Below are 15,991 nucleotides of genomic sequence, written 5' to 3' on the forward strand. Positions count from 1 at the left end.
TTTCCAACCGAGCGATTCTGTGTGTGATTCTTTGTGTGATAACACTTCTTCCTATACAAGTCCAGAAATTACCATGCAAAGACTAAGAACTGACAATACCTGCTTTAGCTCTTCTCGATCTCTTTACACAACTATTTCAGAGCTCCCTCATGTTTTTCATTCACCATGCTACACACTTCACATGCTGCATAGCAGATTTCCAACAGAGCATCTTCAAAGATCACAGAAGAGAGTCAATGCCTTTATGGGCTATTTAAGCTGCAGTTCTGGTAGCAGAAGTCGCTTGGTGCACTTTCTGATGTCTGAACAGTTTGATACAAGGATTGTTACTGTTTACATAATATTAGAGTGCAACCTGCTAGATACTTCGTTATTCAGTGACCTAAGTCTACAATAAATACATAAAAGGAGAGGCCTTCAGGCTCCTTGTTCCATGTTGATAATAATTTTAATTAAATTAATCAAACTCATACATCTCCCTTAAACAGGGTAAAAGGCTGAAAGCAGACCTACACTTAATTCACTCACTCTCCTCCTGCCAAACGTGTTATAATGGGGAAAGCAGTCACAGACAAAATAATTTATAGATCTCTTTACATTCCAAAAAACAGAAGTAGTTTGGTAGTTACTTCTGCAAAACCCTTCACGTGGAAGTTTTAAGAGACTTACTTCAAGGAGAAAACATACCTGCTATAGGCACATATCCAACTCCTTGCTGATACACAGTGGGCATCAGGACCACTGGCTGGGGCTGCATCATCATGGCAGCTGGCAAAGACTTGACAAAAAGCACAGATTAGGACAGATTAGAACTACTCAAGAAACAGAAAAACCTAAACCAACAATCAAAACAACTAAAAAAAAGAATCACATTGCAAATCCCCATTCCATGCTCAATATTACAGTATGACTATACTAGTACAACTATATTAAGCAAAATCTCTGGCAAACTAACTACCATCCCTTTAAAAGACAGTTAATTTGCTTGGAAATCAATATGAACAAAGCATGTCCAACTAGGCTTTTGCAACAGTTTGCTAAAATTCACCACTGAAATTTTGTTATTGAAGCAAACTATTTCAAAATATGGGTTTAATCAGCTTTCACGTTTTATTCTTGAGAAATGAATACAACAAAAATGAAAACTTAGGAAAATTAAAAATGTAAATGAAAACTTAGAGCAAACAAATTTTATTAAAGCTGTATACTGTTCTTAGAAGTAAATTTAAGGTCAAATGAATTATTTTTGAGGTAAATCAGTACTTTAAACCAAATATCAGTTTAACACCATTCCCTTTTACTACCACAATTCCTGTTCAGTTTGATCCTGGAAAGTATTAAAAGGTCAGACTATATTACAGTACATTCATGGGGAGACAGTTTTAAAGGTTACTTATAAGCTCATTTCTCCTAGAGATAATGGAACAACTGTTCAGATGTGAATTTCAAACAGCAGGGAACATCTGTTCCCAGTTGTGCACTCAAAAGCAACTTGGAACTTTTGATATGTACAAGTAGAGCAGGAAGCATTCAGGGCTGCACAGGCTACCCAACAGATAAAAGCACAAAGGTGCCAGATGAGAGGATAGTCCATGAGCTGCTAAATGGACCAGCGTAAGTCAGCAGCTCAGAGCCAGGAGCATGAAATCAGCAAGAAAGGAACTAAAAAGCAAAGTCAGCAGAAAGACCATTCAAACTATCCAAGACAGAACCAAGAAGAGTTCCTATTATTTTTACTGGTAAATTGACAAGACGTTCTAAAGACCTAAGGGGAAAACCAGGTTATTGTTAGAGTCCATGACCTTTTTTTTAAAAAACTATTATGACAATGGACTCTTTGACTGAGAATTTCTTTTTTATACTTCTATTAGCACAGAAATAAGCTGAATTTTTGTAATTGCAAAGCCACATAAATGAATACTCATTTACCACCTCACCAAAAGGTATTTACTGCCTCAAATACTTCTGACTGCTAATCCTAAAGTTAAGTGTAACTACTGTAAATGCTAACACACACACACACACACACACACATAGAGTACAGTACAATGGAATGACTATTTCAATCTAAATTATCTCCCTCTCACTACCCAAGAAGCTCTGCTCCTTCCCCCCAGCCCAAACTTGGCTTACCGTGTACGACATAACCAGATTAATCATTCCTTCCTTGTCATCACCCTGCCTTCCACTCAGGCTATACCATTCATCCTCCACATTTCCTTGTTTCAGAGACTCAGGAATTGTAATGTGTGTCCAAGCAATGCGGTCATCCATTGAAAAGGCCCGCTGGAATATAATTTTAAAAAATATTATACAGTTAATTGTTGTGGAATAAAAAAAAAATCTTCAAATTATTCTTGACTAACACTTCCTCCAGTTTTATGTTATTTCATTTTGCTAATTTTATTTTTAAGTTATTCCTTTGGAAATTACTAAAGCATCAGTAAATATTTTAGCCATCTCCCTTCCAACAAGAATGAATGATAAATGGTGCTTTAAATGGGACTGTAGATTGATTGCAGATATTTAATAAAAAGAAACTAAAATCCTGAAGCAGAACACTTCTAGAAATACAACATACCAATATGAGCAAAGTCTACCTGAATCTAGTGCCATCGTATCAGCAGCCAGTAAATTAATGTGAACAGCTTCTGTTTACACTACTACGATAGGCTGTGAACTCCAGTAATTCAAGAGCAGACACAAGTACTGATCTGCCACCCCAGCTGCAGCAATGAAACAGACACTTCAACCAATCAACTAAGCCCACAGAATAGCATTGAAAAGCCTCACTTGTGTAATGACCACACAGCTGGTGCAGTGACAAGTTTTACTACGTAAAGAGAGGCAGTAAGAAAAGGCAAACCGCAGACCTCAGTTGTAACCTCTTAGTTTAAGTTGTTCAAGAAGGTATGGTTGTGCGAAGTCAAAACTCAGTATCTTGAACTGGAACAGCTGAGATGCAGGCACATATTCCCTGCTGCCAACATATCTAACAACATCTAGCAGAACAGCATACTAAAATTCAAGAGAGTAGTCTTCTAGAAAAGCTTTTGTCAGTTTGTCAGTCTGCTCTGGTAGGTAATCAAACCCACTCAATCTCTAAGAAAATGAAATGGTTCAGAGATTACATATTTATTACCACTCTTACTTAAGTAAAACCCAGACAAGTGCCGACATAGCACTTGTAATGACGCTCAGTCAAGTATAGATTATGTTTCTGCTAATAAGTCCTAGGGACTACACACACAGTCTATATTTGACAGTTTTATTCTCAGGATTTCTAAGCTGGGGACAGCTTCCAAGCTCCTCCCAGGTTAGAATAACACTGAAAAAAATTTGAGTAAAACAGCATTATGTAAACAAGCTCTTTTTAGTAGGGACAGTAGAGAATGTAAGGTTGCAGGACATTTTGACAGCGAAGAGAAGCTTAAACACAACTGGGACATTTTTGCTTCCCTCCCTTTGCAGGGAACTCTGCTAATGCCCCTTTATCAGCCACCAAAGAAAAAGTAACAGCTCTAACATCCCTGGGAAGAGTGCAGCCTTATGCATCATTGCTCTTGGGACTCTGAAAAATTTTCATCATCTCCCAGAGAATACAGCTAAGAAACAGCCTTTGGTAACTCAACCCTTTTTCGCAAGATTCCACCCAAACCTCAGTCCACACAGATGGGAGCAAGTAAAAAAATTATATAGTAGTTCTGACCTCATCAAATATCTCTAGATAAAACGAGTCCACTCCTGGGGGAACAGTGCACTGAATAACTTTGTTCCAGCGGGGGTTCTTGGCTCCATTATGTGCTGTTGGAGTTTCATACACAGCATACCCCAGCCGTATTCGACAATATGGATCCATGCGGGTCATTCCATAGTTCTTTGCTAATTTTGCCTGGAAAGAAAAGAAAGCCTCTAAGCGTATAATATTTACATTAACTTGAGAAATTAATCACCATTAGTTCACAAGGAATCAGATGCTGAATAAAGGACTAGATTCAGTTATGAGGTAGACAGGAAGGAAAAAAAAAAGAAAACCAGCGTTCAGATTAAAACACAGAACAGCCATTAATTGTGTGGGAGATCTTGAAAAGGGACCCACTTTTTAATCTATTACAGAAAACAGACCTCTTCACCACAGCTAAAATAAGTTACTTCATACCAAACCAAAAGATACATGATCACAAGGAAACAGTAGTTCAATTGAACAGAAGTTCAATTTTTGCCTAGGTATCTGCTCTCCAACATACAATCATACATTTAATGTGATAGGTAGCCTGTCGTCTTTCACTGAAGTACTTTTTAAAGGATGAAATAGAGAAATACAGTAGCTTCAAGAATATCACACAATACAAAAAGGACAAACTGAAAAAGCAGTTCAACTCAAGTCAAGTCCAGTAGATCACACTTCTCAAAGTGATTACAAAACTTACTTAATCCAGTGTGTGCACTTGATATTATTTAAGTCAGTGGGCAACTGAACGTCTACATTACTATAAAAAGAGATGCTGTATAGCACCAGAAGATATCCAACATATTTTTGCTGTAACATCAGAGGAATAGAACAAAACATTTTGATGACAGTCCTGAAGACAACACTGAGTACTGCTGCATAGCTAAAGTAGAAAACAGACTTTATGGACATGCTCTTTCTCCATCTCAACCTATAGTTTTTTCTAAAGTAAGGCAAGTGACAAAACACTGTGCATAGGATGTCTCCCACCCAGAGGGCATTTAAAGAACTGGAAGTGTTGAGACCAGAATAAGATTTAGTCACAACGGCTGCAGCTCTGGCCTGGAAAGCCCTTTTCTCCTTCAGGGCACATGCTAGTTCATTAATTCATACATCGGGGCTGGTGAGAAACGTCTCAAACTGTTCCTTGTAAATGTGGGCTTAACAATTAAAGGAGGAAAGTTGGCACCCAAATTGTGCACTCTCTAGACTCCGAAATTCTGAGATTCACTAGCATACCATTAGACTTTACTGAAAGACAAAAGAACACATAAATCATCTGCCTAGTAATTTAAAAGGACACAATCAACTATGCTTTGACAAGCGCAGCACCATTCCTCTGTATCTGCAAGGAAAAAAAAAAGCTGCAAATTACCTTTACAGAAACATTTTCTGATCTTCCAGCAGTTTCTTAGAAACAGAATTAAGCCATGCTGCTCCATATACTTTATCAACACATTTAAATACAAAACACTTTAACTGGCTTTTCATGTTCCACAGGTTAACTCTGCCTTGCTAAGTCTCTTATCCAGAATGCCACGTCTCAGTAACACAGCCAAGATTCCCACAGCATTCTTGCATAAACTCTCAGACAGGTAGAGAAAACTATCTCTTGGGACACCATAGTACTGCCATTCGGAGAGACCTCGACATGCTGGAGAAGTGCACAGACAGGAATCTCAAAGTACAACAAATGAAAATGTTCTGGCCCCAAGGAGGAATAACCACATGCACCACTACAGGCTGTGGGCAAACTGGTTGGAGAGCAGCTTTGCAGAGAAGGACTTGGAAATAAGCAAGCGATGCTCCATTGCAGCAAAGACAACAGACAGCATCCTGGGCTGCACTAGGAAAAGCACAGGTCAATGAAGATGATCTCTTCTACTTTGCACTGCTGAGATCATATCTGGAGTACGGTTCTCCATAGATCTGGGCTGCCCAGTAGAGGGCACAGGCGTATTTAAACAAGTTCAGCAAAGTGCTACTAAGATAATGGTTTCACAGAATGGATGAGGTTGGATGGGACCTCTAAAGATCGTCCAGTCCAAGTTTCCTGGTCAAAGCAGGGTGAAATACTCAGGCAAGTTCTGAGCATCTCTGTGGATGGAAGCTTCACAATCCCTTTGGGCAATCTGTTGCGATGTATGAAAAGTCTCACAATAAAAAAGTTTTTCATATATTTAAAGAGAGTTTTCTGTATTTCAGGTGGTGCTCACTGTGCCTCTTGTCTTTCCTCTAGATAGCACTCGAAAAAGCTGTCTTCATAAATACCCGATGGTAGGGACTACTTGATAAGACCGCCCCTCGAGAATGTTGCCCAGCTCGCTCAGTTTTCCTTGTATATAACATCATCCTTAATCCCTTGACCCCTGATTAAGGGACTGGCCTGGTAGGGTAGGAGTGGAAAGAGATTTGGACAAAATAAACCCTAGAGGACCCCTCTAACCTCAACTATCCCGTCATTCTATAACAAGTGGTTACTTACAGTCATGGCATCAAGAACAGCCATTATGCTTTATCCTTCAATCAAGATAAATATTTCTGCTTGTTTGCACAAACACCTAAAAATAAACAAGGATTGAACCTGACAGAGACCAATATCAACTCCATCAGTTTACCCATCCAAACAGGAATCTGGATGTTTCTGTACATAGCCACTCAAAGTGAGATGCAAAACTCCTTGAACTCTCTGTCCCCTTATCTGCTCCAGGCACACCTACCATCTATACTGATTGGATCAACATGCCATGGCAAAAAGAACTTTCAGCTATTCCAGCAAACAAAGATGAACAACCTATGGAGAAGCATACAAGTTGGCAGAAACTGCTAGAGAGAAGGGACATGGCATGTTATTTGAGAACTGTTTTGTTTCCTCATAGGCCTGATGTTTAACCTGAATCATCTACTCCCAGCTCTGGAAAAAAAGTTATACTAAAGCTTCTACCACTATGCTCTAAAAGTGGTAACATCTTCCTGCTGTTTAAAGTTGCAGAAAAAGCCTGCTATCTTACACTTCCTAAACACAGACCGGGAAACTCCTCAGAACTAGAAAGACGGCTGTAACTGAATGCAGTGAATGAGTTGAACCATCTATAGACCTTAGAAGTAATAAAGTTTCAAAAAGCATTACCCTACTTTTCAAAGGCAGGATATTGGCTGTGAAGGAACAAGCTGACCAGTGAAAGACTGGAAGGACCAGTGGCTCTTTTCCCAAGAGGCCCTATATGAGTCTACTCCCCAGTAAGCACCTCCCCATGGAAGCTGTAACCATAAAAGTACTATTCCAGGCTTGGTGCTGAACTTGAGGCTAAGTATCACTTTGGTACATTTTTAGAGAATAATCTGAAAACAGCATTTGTAAACAGATGAGGTGTGTTAAGTTAATATGAAGGCCATCTAGTACGCTAATGTAAACAAACAGAATTGTGTTAAAGACAGAAGAGTTTTAAAACCTGAAATATTATGCATAATGAACGCAGTAACACAGTATTGCCAAGAGAGAACATAAAGGATAACAGGGGAAAAGAGGAAAACAGAAAACAAAGAGCTAGGAATATGTACCTGTGATTAATAAGAAAACCTGCAGAAAGCACTGGGGAAAACTAGCAAACACATTAGAGGAAATGGAGACAGAACAGTGCAGTCACTTAAGGAAAAACACGTAAGGCAACTGCAGTTTCCTACAATATTCTCAAAACTGCTAAGGTCTTCCAGTATTAAGTGTTTCCACGAGAAGAGAGAGTTTCTTAACAGAAACTTTCATAGAAAACTGTTCACTATAAAAAAACCCCATGAGTTTACTTGATTATGTGCTATAATAGCAAGGTTTACAGGAAATTGCTGCACCATGCAGCTATGAAACATGAAACTCGAAAAAAATGCCGATGTACAGAAACATGAAGCTACAGAAACCTTAAAATTACTCATACCCTATATACAACTAATTTAGTAACACACATTCCACAGACAAAATCTTTGTGGGCACCAATCAGAAGAGATTCATTGTATTAATTCATTACGATTACTTAATTGTACAAAGATAGTGCAATTTATACCTGTACTACAGTAATGCTGAGTCTGCCGACTGTACCCATTGGTCCTCCATACTGTAGCTGCTGAGCTGCCTGGGCATCCAGCTGGATTTGCTGTTGCTGCTGGGTTGGGGTAATACGAAGAAAATCTTGAGGAAGTTCACCAACGTACACCTTAAAAAAAGAAAAGAAAAAAAATTTTCAAACTTAAAGTCTTCCACTTTCATAACTAAAAAGACAGAAGAACATAAATCAAAAAGCTTAGCAAAAGCGTTCAGCAAAAACTTAGTCTAGTTTTGACAACATGAAAAAAGAACCAATTAAATCACAAAACAGCCAACTCACGGAAAGAATCTCCTCATACAGATTTTCAAAAACACAAATTTCCAGCATAAGACTCTGGAAAAAAAAGCAGGACATACAGAGCCAAGGGTGCTCTGCAAGTAAACATTTAAGTCGTCCACACAAAAGTCAGAGCTACCAAGTTTTACATTCCATTCACATACGACATCTGATGGCACCCAGCTCTTTCACTTATTCATCACTTATACTGTATCCAGCCCTTTCTGTGACAAAGACATAGCACCCTCCTTTCATTTGAGAGGCTCCCTTTCACAGTCACCTTCAAGACAGATCATAAAGACAGTATCTCCTGTGAACCAAATCCTTCAAAATAACTAAGAATCCTAAGATGCCCTAATGCTTTTCCAGTGTTAAGCACGGCCAGCCTACAACTAACCGTGGGGATAATGTGGGGACAAAATCCCACCATACTCAATAAGGGAAGAATTAAAAATCTGGTCTATCACATGAAAGAACCTTGACATAAAAAAAACCGAAAAAGCAGAAAAGCCTTAGAGAAACTCTGTCACACGTGCCAAGATGAACCAGCAGTCACCATGTATTTTCTGTTACCTTTACAGTAAAAGAAGGGAAAGTTTCTACTACTGTCAATTCTGTTACTGTCAATTCATCACCTCAGGTTGTTTCTAGGTTTTATGTGCTAAGTAAACATTATCAATAACACAGAGACATCAACACATTAAAATAAAAAGCATGCTATAATAACAATTTTTAAAAGGCAGATAAAGTGGCATAAAAAATCTCTCATTAAGCTGTACTCACTTCTGTTTTCTACAGAGTTGCCTACATGACTAAAACAAGAACTGTCTACTGCATCAAGGCAAAAGACAGTGCGATTTCGTGTGTCGTTATGCCAGGCAAGATGACTCAGTTGTATACCTGGCAGATGCATGCCTACAGAACATACCAAGAAGTTAACAGGCCTCCAAGACATAGCTTTTGAAGACTAGACAGCACTCGCATGCCAAGATTGCATCTTGGAGATAGCAGCAGTCATACAAAATGTGATTTGGCAAGGGCTGCAAGAGCCTCAGGATCCTGGCAGCAGTAGGTGTTACATGCCAGAAAGGAAGTTTATCAAGAACGCTAAGGAGGAATTAGCGAATGCCTGCTGCTAGGCTGTTGGCAGGGAGGGAGAAGTAAGGAATTGGTTTTGCTTACAACCATCTTAAAATTTTACAATTTAAATCTTAAGTAGCTTAAGTTTTAAAAAGCGTGGGGGAAATGCGGGCAGCAATGGAGAAGACTAAGCTAAAAGGTAGTGCTGATATTAAAAGAAAGCTTATTTAAGTTAGGCTGAAAACTAGACAAGGTTTTGTAACAGTCTTCTCATTCGAATACATGTTATAAAAAAGAGCTACTTTTAAAATAAAATACCATCCATTTAGGAAAGATTTGACATGTCAGCAGAATTAGCAAGGCAACGGCATTTACAACACAGCAGGTCCCTTTAAACCCTTGATCTCCAGGAAGTTTTAAATCTGGTATTATTAGCATCTCTAAGAATAGACATCATAAAAATTTCCTGTAGTCAGAAGTGGTGGCTGCAGCCCTGAAATTATATTCCCATATGATCGACCGCCCTCTGTCAACTTTTCAGAAAGCACATAGAATATTTTGCCTCAATCATCTCAACACGGACATTGGAAAGCTTAATTAATTCACAGCAAGTGAGAAGTCCGATAGTATCTTTCACTTTTATTTTAAGTCACCCAAATACTGCTTCAAAATAAAATATATAAACTAGTATCGGTAATGAAGTCCAAAAGGGATCAGAAAAAGAAAGCTGCTCTAAGGGAGAACAAAGTTTTCTTTGAAAAAAAAAAAAATAAAAAATTCAGCTTTTTCATCTAAGCCTATTTTAATTCATTGAGTTCTCACACAAAGCTACACTCATCCTGGAATTGCAGAGCAGACATACACAGAAACCAAAACCAGCTGGTGTAACTGAATTCTCAAGAGATAAAAATGTGAAACCCTCCAAAAGGAAGAATGGGGAAGGGGAGATGCATACACTCTCATCTTAAATGTTCAGCTCTGACTGAGATGTGGTACACAAGTCCTGGTGGTATAATTCAGTAAAATAACTAGGAGAGATGCTTATTTGGGAAAACGCATTGCTCAAAGTTCTTATGCTAATTATCAGTTGAATCCATATTGATGCAGACAAATCAGTAGTGTGCAAACCTTTTATCTGTAGAGAAAACAGCTGATTTATGTCTTCCTCTACACATTAAAAGCAGGCACAAAACTGCCAGCTCCAAACCCGAATCAAAAATGTATACATTGTTACACAACCAGAGTTCAGCCACAGTTTTTGTTTTCAAAGCAGGCAGAAAGTAAGTGACAAGTTTGTGTCACCCATCCCACTCGACACCCACTTCACAGCAAGTGCACTTCCCTCTATTATAAATACACTTAAGGAAGAATGTAAAATTTAACCCCACTCTGTCATTAACAAAATGACAAAGAGCAAAAATGTAAATCCATTTAGCTTTTTATTAGAACTCCCTTCTCAAGCAAGACAGCAACACGACAGTGATATAATAGAACCACAATTCAGAAGACAAACGTTGAGCAGGCATTCACAAAAATAAGCCTGCCTTGTAATTCCTTCCTAATAAACTTTGACAGTATTGTGTATCAAAAACATGCATTATCTAGTAACAAAGCAATAGCCCTTTGCATGTGCTTAAAACCACCTTAGAGCTAGTTTGGAGGATCTTCAAAGTGAAATGCTGCAGATACAAAAACTGCATCTCAACTTCAAGGTGAAGGTGGTGCGACGTTCTACAGCTATTTGAGCTGATTTAGGACTGGGCTGTCTCAGTTCTACTCTCCTGTTTCTTCTCACTCCCATTTCTTGTGCAACATTAAATGGTGCCAAGACAATTGTAAACCACACTAGTGCAGAGGGCTGATGAGAAGAAAAAGAAACAAGGAGGGGCAGACCCACCAAGACGGCCCATAGAAAGGGCTGGAGCACAAGACTTGTGAGGACAGGCTGAGGATTTGTTTAGAGTAGAAGAAACTTAGGACGCACCTCCTAACAGCTTTCTAGTATCTATGAGGAGCCAGGTTCTCTTCCAAGAAGCAAGAAAAAATGAGACCTCAGTTGTCAATCTGCAACCTGGGAGGTTTGTTTGATGTGACATAAGGAGGAAAAAAAATTCTCTGCAGCAACCACAGATAGGAACAAACTGCCCAGGCAGACTGCAGAAGCACTCACATAAGAGGTTTTTAAGATCTTGCTGGATCTTGCTCAAAGTCTTGAGCAACTTGGTCTGAATTAAAAATTGACCATGTTTTTAGAAAGAGGTTGGACTACACAGCCTTCTGACATACTTTCTAACATGAACCAAAAAAAAGTGATTCCACAGAACTCACGTTACAGAATGACACATCCCCAGTCAAACCCCTGTGGAATCGTAGTCAAAGGTTCCACCTCAGAACTTCAATTTAGAGATGGACATAGCAAAGAATATAACAACAATTAAGCTTATTACATTTACAGATCTTTTCTATTTGTTGTTGAGGCTTTCGTTGTTGTTATTATTTTGGGGTTTTTCTTATGTGGGTTTGTTTTGTTGTTTTTTGTTTGTTAGTTGGTTGGTTTTTTATTTAACGTCACCAAAACAAAGAAGTGCCACAGACTGCAGGGTACCAGACATCTTCTCCCATTCTTACAATTTTTTCCTGTTGCCAGAAGTTTATAATCTACTTTATCACTTCGGTTGCTTTCATATGTCTACCTGTAAAGGATTTATGATTCCACAGTCATCACCTTAGTATTATTTTCCCTTTTCCCTAAGTATGTAACTTATATTTAGCTTGACTGCGTATTTTGCCACAAGCTACTGTCTCTAGATTTTCCTGGCACATTTAAATTTGTTCAAGACATTAATATTTAAATATTTGCAAAATACATTCCACAGCACAAAATCACAATTCTTAATAAAGAAAAAAGGGTTTGGCTTTACTGAAGAAGAAAGCACTGTGAACCATTGATTACAATCAGAAGAGATTCCCTTCTTCACTAAAACAATATTTTGAACTCCTGCTAAGTATGGCAGGAACCATTGTATTCAAACACGAGTTAAAAATCCAAGATAGAATGAGTGTCTGTAGTCATCTCAAATTCGAGGAGAATTTATAGCATACTTGAGCTAAGTGGATTCGGTCTGCACTCAACGGAACAGAGGAATAACAATGAGAAAAGCCATAGAAACAGCTCAATATAACAAAACTCATTAATTCACTTTGGGATTAGCATTAAGGAAGACAATTGCCATCCAGTCCAGAAATAGACTTCTGATTTTTTCTACACTACTACTAGACATACCAATACAAATCTATCTTTCCTCTAAGTCTTCATGAAAAGAAGATGTCATTGAACGCAACTGAAAATAAGCCACAAAGTGCCTTAAGGTACTTCTCTTACATGTTGGAACTCAAGAACTTCAAAGCATAACCAATGCTGCCCGCAACATTTTGTGTCAAAGGAACAGGCTCCAGAGATCAGATTACAGCACTTCAAAATCAATTCACATTTGGCTTAGGAACACTCAATGACATCTTACTCCCTCAACATTTTAAACAACTTCTGAAATCCAAACTGACTGCAACAATGCATCTGTATGAAATTTCCGCCTTCAAATATCAGGATTTTAATACTCCGTATATCCACATTCTAACAGGAAACAAAGTTATCTAATGAAATACTCAGTCATACCCAGAATGATCAACCCAATAGTTTTGGTGATGAGATTTTGTATTCAAAATTGCTCATGTGACAGCATAACACATATCAATACTGGACAACACAAACAAACTGCTTCTCTGTCACCTCTGTTTAGAAAAACAGATCACAGTTTTGAGAATTCTCAAAACAAAACTTCAGGTAAAAATCAGAGACACCACCACTTACATAGTTAAATGACAGTATTAGAATAAGAAAAGAGAAGTAACCATAAATATAACCTGCCCATTAGAAGACTTCCAATCATCAGAGTAGTGATTATTATTAGGGGAATTAGGAGCAGAAATCTAAATAACTTTAGCTTGGTACTCAATTTAATTTTGGAAGACCCAGCATATTTGTCAGCATGGTGAATAACCAGGGGTGTGCTTGGCTAGCTAAGGAGTAACAAAAACAGGATTTTGGCCTCTCGGACTTAACCTGAAGCCTGATCAAACTGCTCATTAACACCTCTCACTTGGAAAAGGTATCATTTAGCAGCCCTTATCTATTCAGTCATAGTTTAGTTCTCAAAAGCTGCTTTGTTCCTGAAAGATCACAAAATGTGAAAACACGCTAATTCCGTAACATCCTGAAAAGTCAGAGAAATCTGTATTCTAGCAGAATATTTACTAGTAACAGACAGGACAAATTCCAGTTCTGTTTCACCTGTAAAACTAAACAGCCATCAAAAGTTTGAATTACTCACTAAATAAGCATTGTCACAAACTAGAAAGCACAGGTATAAAATGATGACTGGCAACAGTACAGCTGTATACTTCATTTCTTACCTACATGAAACAACCTCCAATATTTTCTAGCCTGTTCAAACAGAAAGAGACAGAACTGTTATATGCAGCAATGAAGAGAAAATGTTTCCTAATCCTTTAGCACCGTTTAGTGGCTACTCATTTGTAATGCAGTTGTGTGTATAGAAACAAGTAGAGTCCTATCTTCAGCTCTCAAAGGAATTAAGAAAGGCTGGCATGTAATGTATCAGCATCCTCACCAGTGAACGGCAGCTTAATACTGCGTAATATATTCATTCATTTGAAAACATTCAAATCTCTGAAGCGGCTAAGACAAGGAAGAAAAGCATAAACGGCAATGTTAGGAACATATAAGGAAAAAACTCCCGACACAGAAAGTCAAAGTGGTACAAGATAAATCATCATACACCTTTCTATTTGTCAGGCTTAAATAAATTTTAAATAACAAAAGATTGCCAAGATATTAGACAGGAGTACCTGGGTAATTCTAAAATAAGACATTCAGAAGGATAACATTCTAAGCATTGAGATGCAGTTCCTCTAAAACATTTAAGAAAGACTAGGCAATTATGATATTCAAACATCTCCAAGATTATGGCATGTCCAAAAAGGGTCTCACTAAAATCTTACCTCAACCAAGGAAAAGAATTTCACTAAGCTGAAGCAGATATCGAAAGTACTCCACTCAATACCAACAAGGTGTTTAGTACCACATGCAATTAAAACTTCTCCCAAAAAGACACTTGATTTCAGAGACAGAAATATCTGTTTAATTTCACCTCTTCACAAATCAGGACTGCAATCAGGCCTACTGTTCAGTTTTAGCCAAAACTCTTAGTTGGTTATCACTTCCTTCTACTCATACACCCACATGAATTCCTCTAATGTCCCCAGCCTTCTCCAAACATAAACTAAAGGATAGCTAGAAGTGAAGATACTTTTAAACAAGCTGACTATTTTTCCGGTATTTATAACATTTTGAACTTTTCTGAGTAAAGCGTGTTACATGTTGACAGAGTTCTATTTCGGTGCAACCACACCATCAATTGTAAAACACCAAGCCTTTGGGGACAGCAACTACCTAATTCACCACAGATTTAACTAGAACAGCAGTCGTTATCTTTTCATTATACCATCAAGAGAGAACAAAAAACTTAATTCACTCCTTTTACCTTAATTCTTCACTTAAAACTTTTATTACAACAACAGAATCATCATCACAATTCACTGCAAAAGCAATCTACTCTGGAAGACCAGACACATAAGGCATTTTAAGGAATTAAACTGATGGTCACATAACATTACTGTCATGAGAGAACAGCAGACAGTGATGCAATTTTTCAAGATTTGCAACTGAGTAATTTACTCCTTGGTATTTCATCAAGCTGCACAGACACACAGAAAAGCAGCTGCTCCTAGAAAGTAAAATATAGCAGATTAAATTCATTAAGAAAGACCAGCTTCACCTGCAGAGCAACATCATATTGTCAGTTACTACCAGATCCCTCCAGACAGGAACAGCACATCAACGGAGAGCTGATGTTATATCGCAGGTATACACCGCACGGCAAAGCACCCCAGTGTGTGGCAAGATTATTTCAGGGCAAAACTTGACAATGATACATTTCCAATAAATTATGAACACTAACAACCAGAAAATGGTTAAATTGGTTTAAAGAGTGCTCAGTTCCTCCCCAACCAACACACACACCTACATATTACCACTGAATACACCTTTCAGCATGGTTCACGTTCCAGCTCTCTGGTGGCAATTTCAAGAACCAGCCACCTGAATCTACCCAGCCCAGCCATGAAAACACAAAGCTCTACTCTGCTTTAAAGACACTGAGCCGTTCGGTCCTTTGGAAGGCCCTTAGACAAAGGGCGGGCAGAATAGCCTCTTCAAGCCCTATATGCAGGCAGGAGGGACTTTCCTCTCCTCCTTCCCAAAGCCTCTAGGAAAGGCGAACCAGACGAAGAGGCAGACTTTCCTTCCCCCACCTCCTCCTCCGTATCACGGCAGTCAGGAGAAGAGAGGTCCTTCCCGTGCCGCGGGCCGCAAGCGGCGGAAGGCAGGGAGGGATGGAGACAAGAAGGGTGCGTCACCCTTCCACCGAGGCCCACTGGCAGGAGCCGGGCCGAGGGGAAGATGGACGGGGGGGAAGATGGACAGAAGCCAAAGCCCAGAAGGGTCCAAGCTGGGCCTCATCAGCCCAACGCAAGAACTAACAGGAAACAACCTTCAAAGGCCCCTACGGCTGATCCTCACCCGGCAGCACTCACCGGGCCCCGCTGAGTAGTGACGGTGGTCGCCATAGCGCCTCCCTCGGGCCGAGACTCTTCCTTCCGCCCCGCCAGA

The 15,991-nt window shown here is 39.0% G+C and overlaps 1 protein-coding gene across 1 annotated transcript; it reads right to left on the reverse strand.

Moving 5' to 3' along the window:
* Positions 1–670: 670 nt before the first annotated feature.
* On the reverse strand, positions 671–15,984 carry TOLLIP (toll interacting protein). The gene is made up of 5 exons (XM_010193904.1): positions 15,916–15,984; positions 7,786–7,935; positions 3,710–3,892; positions 2,134–2,286; positions 671–778 (listed from the first exon to the last, which is right to left on the reverse strand). The coding sequence occupies exons 1-5, from the start codon at positions 15,946–15,948 to the stop codon at positions 671–673; spliced, it is 627 nt and encodes a 208-aa protein (XP_010192206.1). The 5' UTR covers positions 15,949–15,984.
* Positions 15,985–15,991: the final 7 nt, after the last annotated feature.

Source organism: Mesitornis unicolor, unplaced genomic scaffold, assembly GCF_000695765.1.
Source record: "Mesitornis unicolor isolate BGI_N332 unplaced genomic scaffold, ASM69576v1 scaffold16331, whole genome shotgun sequence".
In the NCBI taxonomy this organism is placed as follows: Eukaryota; Metazoa; Chordata; class Aves; order Mesitornithiformes; family Mesitornithidae; genus Mesitornis; species Mesitornis unicolor.